This window comes from Ursus americanus, chromosome X (genome assembly GCF_024610735.1).
Source record: "Ursus americanus isolate L20-20 chromosome X, mUrsAme1.1.p, whole genome shotgun sequence".
In the NCBI taxonomy this organism is placed as follows: domain Eukaryota; kingdom Metazoa; phylum Chordata; class Mammalia; order Carnivora; family Ursidae; genus Ursus; species Ursus americanus.
This window is the reverse complement of record NC_142164.1, coordinates 1,706,760-1,721,346: the sequence shown is the minus strand read 5'-3', so window position 1 is coordinate 1,721,346 and position 14,587 is coordinate 1,706,760. Positions and strand designations below refer to the sequence as shown.

Sequence of the window (14,587 nt, the reverse complement as noted above, 5' to 3'; positions counted from 1 at the left end):
CCTGTCTTGGGAGGTGTGTAAGTCCAGGGAGGTGGGTAGGGATGTGAAAGTGTGGATAACTACAGTGAGGAAGGAGAAGACAGCTCTCTAAGGGGCATTTCTGCCCAAAGCCCCTGGGTTCTGTGAAGGAGGTTTGGGTGGGTGAAGGAACAAAAATGAAGCTGAAGGACCCGTCCACCTAGGAGGGGATTTAGTAGGGATAGGGGTCAGTGGAGAGTGTGGATCCCTGGGCAGATGGAGGCACTTCATGGAACAAGAGCCAACCTCCTGATTATGGGGGAAAGTTGGCCATGGGTCCCAGCAGGGCCTCAGCCATGTGTCAGTACTTGGAAAACAGGTTGGAAAATGAGGCCAGTTGACCGGCGCTGGCCCCACTGTGCCAGGGATGGGCTGGCAGGCAGTGGAGGCCAAGGCAGCCAGCCACGTGAGGCACCTCACTTTGTGCAGTGGGCACAGAAATGGAAAGCCAACCAGATGCCTTCACCCAATGGCCTCCCGGTCCTGGAGCAGCAGCTGTTGGTGGGAGTTGTGCGGGGCATCAGGCAAGAGGAAGGTCCCTGAGAGCATCTCCACTGCAATGTTCAGGCTGTCTTTAGCAACAGATCCCCAGGTTCAGGGAGAATCTTAACCAGTCCCCCCCTACCCCCCTGCAGACATTGCCAATCAAAGGAAGCTGGAGTTCAAGGGTTTACTCTCTCCATCAAGGAAGAGAAAGCAGACTGGCTTCTGCTGCATCTGACAGGAGCTGAAGACCTTGTTCCCCATAAACTCCTGCCCCTGAAAGAGGGGAGCCTTCGAGGGACAGAGGCTCCCTCCAACTCCCACTCTCCTCAGCCCCAAAGTTCCCCACTAAGAAGAGGAGATGAAGGGACTCCTCACTACATGCCCTGGTGAGCACCAAATGCAGGCTCTTGAAGAAAAGGCAAGTGGTGAGTGTGTGTGACTTTTCAGAGGAAGAATTCAGTTATGGAACAAGAAGCTTCTCAAGTCCATGGGAGAAGTAAGTGGCAGTTCCTGACACAGGACTGGGGGAGAAATGAGACATGGTAATGAGGTCACGCTGAGGATGGTCTGAGGCCAAGACTCTCCACGGGAGAGGTAAAGGCTGCCACTTGTACCCCTCCCTCTCCCCGCTCCTCCTTCCCCGTCTTCTCTCTTCTGCCCCTGACGGAGCTACAGTGCTGAGCTGTTGGTCGCCAGCCACCCTGATGCCCCCGTCTCGCAGCCAGCCTACAGCATCTGTGCCAGCCAGGAGCCCACTCAAAACTAGCCATCTTCACACAGATGAGAGGAGGAGTGGGAACCGGGAAGTAAGTGGTTTGGTATGTGGGACCCCAAACTTCCCCATGCGCAATGACACTTAAAGGGTCCCCAGAACAAGTGATGTTGACATCCCTTCAGGTAGCTGTTACTCACCCAACTCAAGGCCCTGGCGACTGGTCTGGCCAAGCACACACTCGTGGAGTCTCATAAGTCCAGGGCCTGACAGATGTGAGCCTGCCACGAGCATAGGCTTGGGGAAGTCTAGTAGGCTCCCATCCAAGTACCGGATGGATGAGACTATCAATCTAGGAGCTGACTGATTACAACCAATTCAGCTGTCCTTCTAGACCTCTGTGTGGACACCGGAAGTCTACTGGCACATGAGGATGGAGAGGCTGTCCTGGGACCTTGGCCTTCTCTTCCTGTCACTTCTGGTCCCTGTGCTAGGGCAGGAACCATGGCAACCTAAGGCAGGGACAGCTGGCTCTCTGCCCACCAGAAACCTAAGGAAACCTTGGCCTGCCCTGGGCCTCCTGCTTCAGGGCCCTAGCCTCACCTCCTGCTGCTGAGGGGCCCTTGGAGCCAAGGGGACGCCAGCACCTGCTAGGCCACAATCTCTTGCAAGGGCACATTTCACATGCCTAAGACCCAGATCAGATCTCAGACTACTCCTAGGGTCTGAGAGGGTCTGTGAAGTCCATCCACCCAGCAGGCATTTGTAAGGGTGTGGACAGAGCCAGGCTGCGGGTCAGGGGGTGGACCCAAGAGTCTGCTCCTAGCCCCCACGGATCCAGGGGTGAGAATGAACACGGGGCTGGAGGGGCCCCAGCAGACATGGTCAGGGTCTTCACTTGCCTTCTTGACCCAGGCTCCAAAAATGGGGTGGGGAGGGGTACAGGCTGGGCCCCTGGAGGCCTTTGGGATCCCATCTCAAGCCCTCATGCTCCTCTTCCGCAGGGGCCCAGGCTGTGATGCGCCCTGCAGGGTAAGGGGTGGGAGCGGCTGCGCTGGCTGCTGCTGGCAGTGGAGTGCACGGCGGGGGGGCAGGGGCGGGAGCAGGCGGGGAGGGGGCGGCAGCACGTGTGCCGTGTGCCGGGGCTCAGGCGCCCGGGGCAGCAGAAGAGGAAATGGCGGGCGGGATGGCCCCCTCCGCAGGGAGACACTCGGGTCTAGACGGCTTGGCAAAGCCTGCAGGGCTGAGTCACATGCGTCTGGAGCTGGAGACGCAGGCGCCAGGACTGGAACACGAACGTGCCCACTCCGGAGGGCCAGGCGGGGGCGGGGGCGCTCAACCTCGTCCTCCCAGTACCCCACCTCCAGCTAGCACCCAGCCTCTGATCCTTGCCTGGGCCCCCCCCATGCCCATCTAGAGGGGCAGAGCTTAGCTTCCACAGAGAGCTGAGCAGGGCTCAAATTATTTGTAGGAAGCAACTGAATTTCAGAGGGGGAGGGGAGATGGGCAAGTGGCCCCCATGTGCCCCCATTCCAATCATGGCCTTTCTCCCGCAACCCAGCCACCTGTGACCTTTGTACCCCAAAGCCACCCTTGCTGCACTCCACCCCCTCCAGCCCCCACCTTCTACAGGCCCCTCTACCCTGACCACCAGTGCACCTTACTCTCCACCACCCTATCCCCAGCCATCATTGTCCTGCCTGGAGTTCCGTGTTCCCCTTCCGTCCTTCTCCTTTCTCTCTCTCTCTCTCTCTCTCTCTCTCTCTCGCCCTCCCCCTCCCTCTCTCCCTCACTCACTCAGGAACACCAGGTCTCTGGATGGTCTGATGTATTTAGTGCTCGCAAAAGCATCTACAAAAAAAAATTGTCTAATTGGGACCAGATCCTCTGAGGTTTTAATGGCATTGCAACAAGATGGGTTTTCTCTAGGGAAGAAACTGCTGGCAACAGGAAGAGAGCCCAGGAAGTTTGGCTTTTTTCTTCTCAAAGTTTGAAGGAGGAAAAGGCCCCTGTACCTTTATTTATGTACTATAGACGCCTGAGTACGCACCGTGAGAGTCCCTCCCACAGATTCCCACGGATAGAGCCCAGAATCCTCGTGCCTCTGCACTGGTGTCAGTGTTACTTGGACACGATGATGAAGGCTCAAGAACAGGCCTGTTCCTTTATTCTGGTGGTCACCCCAAGGGCGTGTCTTTGGCTGTAGAACCACTGGTACATAGTAGGGGCTTGATGCACTTATCAAATGACAGATAGTGGGAGGGCAGGACTAGCAGCCCAAACCTTGGCCCCAAGCTTTGGATTCATACACGGAACTACCTTCTGGACATCACCACCCTCACACCTGACAGGTCAGGAAGTGGGTTCCTGAGCTTCTGCCCCAGGCTCACTCTGCCCTCAGCATTCCAACTCTCCCCCACTTCCCTCACCTGCAGCCTCTCCCCTGCACCAGCCACCCTCATCTCTCCCCAAGGGAGTGCAGCTGTCCCCACACTGGCCCCTATCTTCTCGCTTGTGGCCCCAGCAAGTCAGTGTGCCACTGCAGCCTGTGAATCCTTTTATAATGTAAGTCAGATTATGTGAACCCTCTGCTCAGAAGCCCACCATGGCTCCCCATTTCCTTCAAGGTTACAGGCGAAATCAGCCTGCTGCCCATAGAACGCCCTATGAAGCTCACCCTGCTGCCCTGCCCCAGCCCCCTCCCTCACTGAGCCTTTTGCACCACACTGGCCTACTTGCTAATTCTCCTGCCCTTTTCTGCCTCAGCCTCGCCCTGGCCATCGCGCCCTTTTGAAGGGCAGACAGAGCTCCAGGGAAGAGTCCCCTCAAATGTCACTTCCTCACGGTCCTCATCAGAACCCCCATCAAAATTACTCTTCCCTCCAGTCACCATGGCCGTCTCTTTCCTTCTGATAGGGTCCCTGTGCTCCCCCCTTACACGGCCAGCTCGGGGAACACAGGGGAGCTGGTAGCATGACTCCCCACACAGTGCGCCGGCATGGTGCCTGGCCCACAACAGGGGCTGGGGAACATTCCCTGAGCAATGAATCCATTTTCCAATCCTCTCTCGATGGGAGGAGATCTCTTAGCCGTGCAGTTCTAAGGAGGCTTGAGGGATGAGGAGTATTGCTTTGGCATCCTCCTGGCTGCCAATCAGAGCCCCCCACTTGTGCGGGTACCTGTGTGCGAGGATGTGCATGAGTGTGTGGACAGTGGGCCACGTGGCAGGGCAGGCCAGGAGGAGAAGAACCGGGAGTCTGTTCCTTGCCCTTAGAATCCTAGGATTGTGCAGCTGGAAGCAACCTTGATCATCTAATGTAACTCTAAGCCCCTTCCAACTCTCAGATTCTAGAACTTTGTAAGGAGCACACACCCACTACATTAAGATGGAGAGACCGAGGCCCTGAGCAGGGAGACTTGCTCCCGACATCACATGGCCAGTCTGTCCAGGGCAGAGCTGTGAGCCCAAAACTCTTTCCAGCAACCCCCAGGCTGTATCCCTGGTTCCTGGAAAATCCCGACACCCCTCCCACCCTGTGCTCCAGACACTAGGCTCAGGGTTAGTGTTGGCTGGGGGCCCTGCCTGTCCCAGCCCAAGTCCACGAGTGAGCTGTGTGTGTAGGAGGGGTGGGTGTGGGAGGGTACCTCAAGTTCTGCAGAGCCCCCCACCCTAGCAGGCTGGCTTTTCTCTCTGGGGGCTTCCTCAAGGTCCCCATGATGTCCAGGTGCCCCAAGACTGGACAGAGCATGTGGCCAGGTGGCCACTGGGTCCCCAGCGGGAGAAGGACAGCAGGATAGGACTCCATGGGAGCTGGGGAACTGACAGGGCCCAGGCCTGGCCCCTTCCTGCCTAGGTGGGTAGAAGCAGGGTCCCTCCCTCCTTCAGACTGCTGTGCCGGAGAAACCTGGGAGCAGGCTTCCACCCACCCCCAGCCCAGTTAATGGGAACCAGATGGCAGGATGTTTAGTCAGCGCCTGGGGAGCGGCACGAACAGGGGAAATGGGTTGGGGGCCAGGATTCCAGAATCCATCCCCAGGCAGGGGGAGGGTCAGAGCAAGGGCTCCCGCCACAGTCCCACTCCAGGGGCCTACCTCAGGAAGGGTCCTACCCTTCCTCAGACAATGCCTTGACTTGGGCAAGCCATACCCCCCCCCTTGCTTCCTTCTCTGTACTAGGGAGGCTGGGAGCACTCAGTCTTCCAGGATCCCCGGGCAAACTTCTCGTAGTCTCCCCGGCACATCTCTGGCCTCCCTTGCCTAAGTGCTGCCCCTCCCAGAGCTTCAGCAGTCCTCCAGCCCAGGACATCCTCTGTCACCCAGGGCCACACAGGCACACCAGTGGCTTCATCCTTGGCTCCCAAGGTACTTGCTCATGCTCACTCCACAGACAGTCTGTGTCTCTGGTCTGTGTGTGGCACAATCCCAGATTCAGGCCATAAACCAGATTCCTGTTTGGGACAAGGGAGAGGGTGCCGGTGGACCCTGTGTGGCTCTTACAGGACTGTGAGCTGGCATGGGGCTCCTTAAAGGCAGCAACTCCCATGCCCCCACCGTGCCCTGCTCGCAGACCCACATGTGAAAATGTCCTCGAGGAGCCCAGTGAAGACCCTCTTGCTGGGGACTCCCCGCCCTGACCCCCCCCAACCCCCTCGTGCATCTCACACACTCCCCTGTGGCGTTGGACAGAGACCTTGAACCCCAGATAGTGGTGGGAAGCTGTTTCCAGATGGCCCTTCCTGGCCCTGCTCCCCCTTCCCTGCACCCTCCCCCAGCTTCTCCCTCTCCCCTCCACCCAAGCCTTGCCCACAATTAACTCATTTTTTCAGATCACTTCCAAACATAAGTCAACGCTGGACAGAGCTGTAGGAAAAGCTTCCTCAAAGCTGGCCCCAAAGAGCCATGTGGTGAGACGGGGCCTCTTTGCCAGCCCTCACCCGCCAGCCCGCCCTTGGCTCCTGCAGCGGGGGCCTGGGGCTGGGGCCTTCCGAGGGTTGGCCCAGAGGCCTGTGGTCAGACACCCCCTTCTTTGCCTCTGGCTCCACCCGGAAACCCCTTCCCTCAGGCCTGGCTTCCGTTCCACCTTGTCCTGTCCTGATCCGCAGGTGCCCCTCTGACCAAGAGGGCGGTGCCCAAGCAAGGGAGCATCTTGGGACTGCTTAATGACAGTGGTCATGCTGGGACCCAGCAGCCCCTGGTTCACACACAGTTTAGTGCGGGGGTGGGGGTGCAGCTGGGAAGGCTGCAGGATGTGTCATTCCCCTCCTCCACTTTTTCCAGAGGCAAAAATGGAGGTCTGGAGGGAAGGGAGTTGCCTCGAGGTAGTCAGGGAACCGGTAGAGGGACCAACCCAAGGCAGCCTGTGCCCAGGGGCACTGGGGCCCCAAGGGCTGGGGTCCATGCTTGCCACCCTAGCTCTGCCCAAGTGTGGTTTCCTCCGGAATTGGGAGGCCTCAGCACTGGCGCCCACGGCAGGAGCCCACAGGCTTGGCAGGTTCTGGGCAGCCCTGGCACCTGCCCCCTATACCGAGGGCCCAGAAGGCCCTGAGGCCTGCTGCTTGCAAGGCCCAGCCCCTCTCCTTTCCCAGCCATGGACGTAAGACCTGGCAGCCTGGGGTGGGCGGCTTGCCCTGTGGTGGGCCTCACAAGTCCACTGTGTATAGAGACAGAAACCCCATTCATGGGGGCCACTGGGCCTGGTCCAGTGGAGAATAAATGCAGGCCTTAGAGCAAAAGACCAAGAACACTCGAGTCCAAGAGAAAAATCAATCTCTCTTTCTCTTCAGGTGGGAGAAGGGGACATTGGGGGAGGTTGGGGGCAAGGCCTAAGGAGGTGTTTGTTTTGGGGGGACCTTCCTGGGGGAGAGCTGGGGCGGAGGGGAGGCTCCGAGCACTACAGCCAGGGCCAGGAGCTTAGGGAGCAGGGCTGTGGTGTGCCGTCCTGCTTGCGCCCCATCCTGCTGTGGCTGCCGCGCCCACCCTCCCCGCTATTCATCCCCTCTGCCGGCCCAGGAGGCCTGCACAGCCCAAGTGAAGTGGCCATAAAGAGCGTGACGCTCCCAGTCCTGGCTCTTTGGGTGGGATGCTGCCCTGGAGGGGTCCTGGCCAAGCAGGGGCCGAGCCTGAGAGAGCCCACGGCCACGCCAACCCCCGTGGGCACGCTGACCCTGCAGTCGTCACCCAGCTGGCCCGGGCCCCCCAATGGTGAGTAGGTGGCACCAGCAGGAAAAGGCTGGCAGGAAGGGAGCACTCTATCTTGTTCTTAGAATCCTCCCCCCCAGGGGTAGGGGCAGAAGGAGAGAAGGCTGGTCACCCCAAGGCTGCCCACCCAGTGCTCACCTTGGGTGCTTCCGAGGGAGTTAGGAGGAACCCATGGGACTCAGGGAACCCTCTCTGGAGGGCAAGGGGAAATGGCAGACTCTGAGAGGCCCAGTGCCCGTAGCCCAGGGTGACGGCAGGGGAAGGAAGGAAGCCCCCCTAGGAGGGGCCACTGCAACTGGAACTGGAGTAATGGATCCAGGTTTGCTGGGTGGGGAGCCAGCTGCCCAAAGACCTACTGATAAGACTGGGAGACATGTAGGAGGCTGAAAGTGGGGGATCCAGGGCTTGGGAGGGGTGACACAAATGGCCCCGGGAGACCAGCTATGGTGTGACCTTCATCTCATACGCCAGTGTTTGGCACCATGTTTGGTTGCCCCACCCTGAGGTGTAGGAGTGGGATGAGAGGAGCTGGTGGGTGGGTCCAGGACCTGCAAGGGATGCCCATGGTCAGTGCTCGTTAAGGTGGGGCTGCCATGTGTTAGAGGGGAAGCAGGCAGGGTGACCCAGCCCAAGGGCCACTGGCCTGCTTATGACATTGAGCAGCACTCTGCTCTCCCTCTGATGCTTGGGGTTCTCCACTCTGCGGCCAGGAAAAGGCAGGCAGGAGATACTTGGTGGCCTTGGGGGTCTGTGACAGAAGGCTGAGAGCTCCTGAGGGTAGGAGAGAGAAGAAGTGAGGCCTGGGCAGAGAGAGGAGGGGGGGGCCAAGCTGTGACTGATCCCCCCCTTAGGATGGAAGCACAGCTTCTCAGCGAGGCAGGGCGCCCAGCCACTCTAGCCCATATCAGCTCCTTCTGCAGGTCAGGTGCGACCCACCTTCGGGAACGGCAGCCTGGACAGACCTGAGGATGGGCACCTTGGACTGGCCACAACCGCAGCCCACTTCCAAGGATGGAGTCCATGAAGCCCCCAGCCAGCCCCCAGCACCCAGCTGGAAGGCCCCCACCAGGCCAGGGCTGGCTCAGAGGAAGGAGTCACCCCAGCAGTCTGGGAGCAGGGGTGGAGTCACAGCAAAGGGCCCAGCAACCAGTGGGCCCAGCCACGGGCCGCAGCTGAAATGGGGGCTGAAGCAAGGCCCCAGTCCACCAAGATCAGGCCCTTGCAGGCCAGCAGGGCCCCCCAAGCCCAAGAGGGGGCAGTGGCTACCAAAGAGGGCCGAGGCAGGAAGACAGGAGGTCGGGGAGCCAGGAGAAAGGGCCCAAAGCCCAGGAGGCCTCCCAAAGGTGAGAACTGGCCAAGACAGGAAGCCCCCACGTGGAGCCAGTGGAGGTGTGGGGCTGTGCCTGAATCTCAAGTGGCTGAGGCTTGTCCAATCTTCACCAATCATACCAGCATCACCAGCCCCTTGAACCCCGCCCTGCTCTCCATGTGCCCAAGCTGAGTGGCCCTGTGTGCAGGCAGGAGAGGAAACTGTCAAAGCAGGTCCTCCTTCCCAGCCTCAGGGCCCCCATTTGGGCTGTTGTCCTTGGTGCTGTATTCCAGTTTGGCTGGCCAATTTGCTGGCAGGTTCAGGGGGGCCCAGGCAGGGTCCTGCCCCTCGGCAGGCCTCTGTTGCTATGTGCTCAGCCTGTGGCTGTGGCTGTTGTCCTCCAGGGGCCTTCCGCCCACCCGGCTCAGGGGGCCGGCATCAAAAGAAGGATCATAGCCAAGGCCAAGGTGGCAGCAGCACCAAGGAGACCACAGGCCATGGGTGGAAAAGGCCTAAAAGCAGGCAAGGGCACGGACACAGGCTTACAGACCTAAGCACTGCAGAACAGGCCATGCTTTCCCTGCCAGCCTCCTGCCTTCGGACCCATCGCCTGCAGCAATCTCAAGATGAAACACATCCCTACCCTGACAGACCCTGGCCTAGCCACGCTCCACCTGGCAGGTAGGTGACCCCCCTCTCCCTACTCACCCCTGTGGCAGGAGTAAGAAGGCCACATGTGGGCTCCCCCTCTAGCGGGCCCTCATCCCCTGTGGCTGCTGCATCACTGTACCTGGAAATGGCCTGCCTCCCCATGGGTCCTGGTTGGCAACGAGAAGATGCCCCGACTTAGGACAGTCAGAGGAGCCAGCTCCGGGGACGCTTGGGTGGCTCAGTCGGTGAAGCGTCTACCTTTGGCTCAGGTCGTGATCCTGGGGTCCTGAAATTGAGTCTGCTCAGCAGGGAGTCTGCTTCTTCCTCTCCCTCTGCCCCTCCCCCTGTTCATGCGCTCACGCTCTCTCTCAAATAAATTTTAAAAAAAGCGCCAGCTCCTCTGGCCCATGTTGGAGAGGTCCTGGCAGAGGGGAGGGGGACAGGGAAGGGTGGAATGCAACCCTCCTGTTTCTGCAGAGAATGAGATTGCCAAGGTCCCAGCACACGCATTCAGTGGGCTGCCCAGCCTGCAGTGGCTGGACCTGAGCAGAAACAAGCTGGATGCCCGAGGCTTGCACCCCTGTGCCTTCAAGGTACGTAGCAGCCCCTGCACTCATGCTACCTGGCGGGGCCAGATTGGGGAGGAGGGCCGGCAGGTCCAAGATGGCTCCAGGCGTCCACTGCTTCTCTCTTGCGGGATAAGGCCTGGAGGGGCTGCTGCGCAGAGTACCCAGCACGGTAGGCCTCAATGATTTTGGATGACACACTCCATAGCTGGGTGTGGAGAGCAGCACAGATCCTCAGGCCCCGCAAGGGAGCGTCGGTTCTGGGAGAAACTGAGTAAAGGTTCTCAAAACCCTCACTGACCTGGTCCACGTGGGAACTGGGAAGCCACCATGCAACCAGATAGGTGTCCCCCGGGCAGGATCAGCCCGAAACCACGCCCAGAAAGCCTAGCCTGGCTGATGGCACCCCAGTCCCCAGCCCCCTCTTCTCCTTCCCCAACCCCCCCGGAATCTGACGCGGCTGAAGCGGTTGAACCTGGATGGGAACTCGCTATCCACAGTGCCAGCCTTGCCCGCCTCTCTGCAGGAGCTCAAGCTCAATGACAACCTCCTGCAGGGCCTGCCGCGCAGCAGCTTCCAGGGTGGGGGCCGGCCGGGGGACAGGGGAGGCCAAGGAAAGGCGCGGGTGAGGGGAGGGTATGCCCCGGGGTAGCCTGGTTCCAGGGCAGAGGAGGGAGCACCGCTCTGGGAACGTGGCCCTGGCCTCAAGAGGCAGGAAGTCTCTGGCGCTCCAGCAGGTCGCTCCCCGGGGGGCCTACAGAGGTCCTCAGGCAGCTCACGTGCCCCCTGCCCACCCGCTCTGCAGGGCTCGGCAGGCTGCTGACACTGGAGCTGGAAGGCAACAAGCTGCATGACGGCGACATCTCTCCCCTGGCCTTCCAGCCCCTACACAGCCTGCTTCACCTGAGGCTGGACCGAAACTGCCTGCGGGCAACCCACCCGGCCTGCCAGCCTTCCTGCAGGTGAGCCCCGGGGCCAGAGGAGGCGATGCTGGAGGCGAAAGCTACCAGAGGAGACAGCTGCCCGGGACGGTAGTTTTAATGATACACCCGCAAAGCCTCAGTGCCAAAGGGCCTCTCCTCTGACTGACCTACCCTTCCGGAGGCCCAGAGTTGGGCTTTGGGGACTGTCTTGGACTTTCTGGGTGTCCCTGAACAAGGCTCAGGCCCTCCCTGGGCCACATGGTCCCCTTGCTCGACGGTGCTCTACAGGGCAGTGTCTCGTGGGGCTTGGAGGAGCCATGGCACAGCTAGCAGGTGTTGCTGGGATCCTTTGCAGGATAGCCCAAGGCCCCGAGAGCAGCACAGATGGTGGGAGCTGGGTCTCACAGATGGGGCCAGGTACAAAGGAAGAGGGAGCCAGGCCAGGCAGGTGGGCCCCTCACCCTGGGCACTGGCCCTAGGAGCTGCACCTGGGCACCAATGTCATCGGGGAGGTGACAGAGGGCGCGCTGAAGCACAGCCACAGGCTCACTGTGCTGGCCCTCAGCAACAACCGCTTCCAGGAGGACCGGCTGGCCCCCCGTGCTTGGATTGATCTCCCGTAAGTGCTGCCACCTGCCCTGGCACTGCCCAGGCCTTACCCCTACGGGCACATGGAGGCCAGAGAGGGAGGATTCACCCAGATGAACCCAGAGAGTAAGGAGGAGCGGTGGCTCTGTTGCTTGGGCCTGATCTCAGGAGGGTCATCGGCCTCCATGCCCAGGACTCAGGGTGACCTGGGACCTGAGCCGCCCACCTACTCCTCCAAGATTTCCCTGTCCCTCCCGTCCAGCAAAATCCCCAAAGCCACAGAAACCCCTTCCTCTGCCCATACCTGGATTCGCCCTGTAGGGCCCCGGCAGCTCTCCTGGGAGGTGACTTGGACCTAGACAGAGGGGCAGCGTGGGCGCTGAGAACTGGCCAGCTGCTGAGTTTAGCTAGGGGGTGACCGGGGCAGGAAGGGGCACAGAAGACAAAAGCATATGAGTTTCCTGGGGCATACCAGACAAATACCACAAACCAGGAAGCTTAAGACCACAGAGATTTCTACTCCTACAGCTCTGGAGGCCAGAAGTCTAACATCCAAGTGTCGGCAGGGCCAGGCTCCCTCTGCAAGGGCCAGTCCCTCCTTGACTCTTCCAGTTGCCGGTGGCCCCAGGTGTTCCTCGGCTTGTGGCCACATCACTCCGGTCTCTGCCTCTGTTGTCACATGACCTCCTCCTCTGTGTGTCTCTGTGTCTGTCCCCTTCTGTCTCTTTTAAGGATGCTTGTCATTGAATTTAGGGCCGTCCCTAATCTAGGATGAGCTCATCTTGAGATCCTTCACTTACATCGGCAAAGACGCTTTTGCCAAATAAGGTCGCGTTCACAGGTTCTGGGCAGACATATATTTGGGGGCCACTATTCACCCCACTACAGGAAGGGTCCAGGATGAGTCCTTATGATCTGCTTTGGATAGCTGGGTGGAGGCACCAGCAGAAGGGATCCAGAAGGAGACCCGGCTCTCATAGACCCTGCCTGGGAGTAGGGATGTGGCCTGGGAAGCAGCAGGAGGGCTGGGGAGTACAATCCATGGGGTCTGGCGACCACCATGGCAGGGCAGGGCAGTGGTAGGCAGGGGTCAACAGACACTCCAACCTGACATTCCAGGGACCAGAGCCTCCCGCCCTGCACCCTCATGTTCCAGGAAAAAGTTACCAGGACGTTTGGGATTAATTATTCTTTTTTCCTCTCCCCCTCTTGCCAAGGGGGCAAAGGAAAGCAGACAGCAGCCTAGGGCGGGGCCCCCCAACCGCTGTTCCACTTCCACCGCAGGGCCTGGGCAGGGGGCTGGCAGCCAGTCAAGCCCTGCTGGTGCCACCCAGCTTTTCTCTGGCCGGTGGAGGGGAGGGGGCTGCTGGCAAAGTAAGCTCAGGGGGCACTGGAGCCCTGACCCCTGTGGGCTGAGGGCAGCATAGGCCCCAAGGCCAAAGGGCTGACCCCACCCACAAGGGCTGGGCATATCACTGAGAAAAGGCACTTTCCCTGCTCTGACCCAGGCTAGAAGCATCCCCACCCTCTGTTTCTGCTTTTCCCCTTGCTCAGCCCTGGTCCTGACCCATAGCCCGCCACGGAGTGGGTGACCTGGACTAACGGCCACCCAAGCTTCACCGCCTGCTTCCCTGGTCTCTCAGGGTCCCTAGCCATGGCCCCTGGGAGCCTTAGTTTTCTTTCCTTCCCCATCTTTCTTCTGCTTATCAGCACGGGTGAGACAGGAAGATGACAAGAGAGCATAGAGACAAGAGGCAAGGGCCGCGAGGCCGAGGCCAAGGAGGGGCAGAGCAAAGCACTTCCTTTGTCCCGTGTATGTTTGAGGAGCCCCTGAGGTGGCGGAAGGACTGGCCTCACTAGCCATGCGGTGAACAAGGAAGGACCCCACCCAGATCCCCTCTTCCCAGCCTCTTTAGACAGAGAAGGACACAAAAGCCAGACGGGGCCTGCCCTGACTCATGGTCAGGCCGCAGCTGGCCTCCTCAGCCTTCCCAATGGTCGGGAGCGCTGGCGGCCACGGTGTCAGGGAGCCAATCCCCCACTCTCTTCTTGGGTGTGGGCTGGGCACCTTGATGTGGGGCTTCGGCTGTGGCTCTGGTTCCTGCCGGGCTCTGCTCGCTCACTCCATGTCAGTACACCTGCCCTGCAGGAAGCTGGAGAGCCTTGACCTGTCCCACAATCGGCTGGTGCACGTGCCCTCCTTCCTGCCCCGGGGCCTTCGGTACCTGGCGCTGCACCACAACCACATCGAGCGCATCCCCGGCTATGTGTTCCTGCACATGAAGCCGGGCCTGGAGCTCCTGCACCTGTCCCACAACAGCTTGCGTGCTGACGGCATCCACGGCGTGTCCTTCCTGGGCCTTCACGCCTCCCTGACGGAGCTGCTGCTGGACCACAACCAGCTGCAGGCCATCCCACGTGGCCTCCTGGGCCTCAGGGGGCGGCAGGTGCTGCATCTGAGCCACAACCAGACCAGGTAGGGCCCTTCACCTTCGCCCATCATACGGTCCTGGCACTCCGTGCTGCCCACCAGGGGGAGAAAGGGACGGCTAAGGCCAGGGAACCCTGACTGGCAGGTGGGCCTATAGGAGGAATCCTTCACTACCCCCAGCTGTCCATCTTGGTTGCCATGGCAGAAGGCTTTGCCCAAGTGCTTGGCGGGCCTGGGGCAGCCAAGTTGGAGGGCTGCAGACAGCAAAAATCTGGGCAGGTGGTGGCAAGGGGGAGGTGAGAAGGCCCTGGCCCAGAACAGCAAGGGTTGAGCCTCCAGTGGGGACGTGGCAGTTGGTGGCAGTGACCAGCCTGACCCTCTGCCCTGGGTCCAGTAGCCATGACTCCGTCGTACTGCCCCTCACCATAGGGCCCTGTTTCTCTCCTCTTATATGATACTTGCCTCCCCTCTCCGGGGTCTTTTCTCCTCTGTTTGACCTTGCCACCCCCACTCTATAGACACGTGCCCCTGAATTCCATCTGTGACACTCGAGTGGATCAGGACCCCAATCTCATCTCCACACACCTGGAGAACAACCTTATTGACCGGCGCCGCATCCCACCCACCACCTTCTCCTGCATCCGGGTCTACCGCAGTGTGGTCCTCTGGCCTCAGCAGGGGGAGGGGGTGGTGGAGGGCTCCTAG

General features: G+C 60.2%; 1 protein-coding gene across 1 annotated transcript in view; it reads left to right on the top strand.

The window, feature by feature from the left end:
- LOC148106792 (extracellular matrix protein 2-like) overlaps positions 1 to 14,587 on the top strand; it is a 16,573-nt gene extending 1,986 nt beyond the window's left edge. Inside the window, 13 exon segments of the mRNA XM_087859659.1 lie at positions 7,226 to 7,417; positions 8,335 to 8,379; positions 8,423 to 8,506; positions 8,509 to 8,757; positions 9,128 to 9,320; positions 9,322 to 9,404; positions 9,852 to 9,966; positions 10,388 to 10,521; positions 10,746 to 10,871; positions 10,874 to 10,902; positions 11,343 to 11,482; positions 13,601 to 13,927; positions 14,401 to 14,587. Of these exon segments, the coding sequence (XP_087715785.1) occupies positions 7,226 to 7,417; positions 8,335 to 8,379; positions 8,423 to 8,506; positions 8,509 to 8,757; positions 9,128 to 9,320; positions 9,322 to 9,404; positions 9,852 to 9,966; positions 10,388 to 10,521; positions 10,746 to 10,871; positions 10,874 to 10,902; positions 11,343 to 11,482; positions 13,601 to 13,927; positions 14,401 to 14,587 (1,904 nt within the window).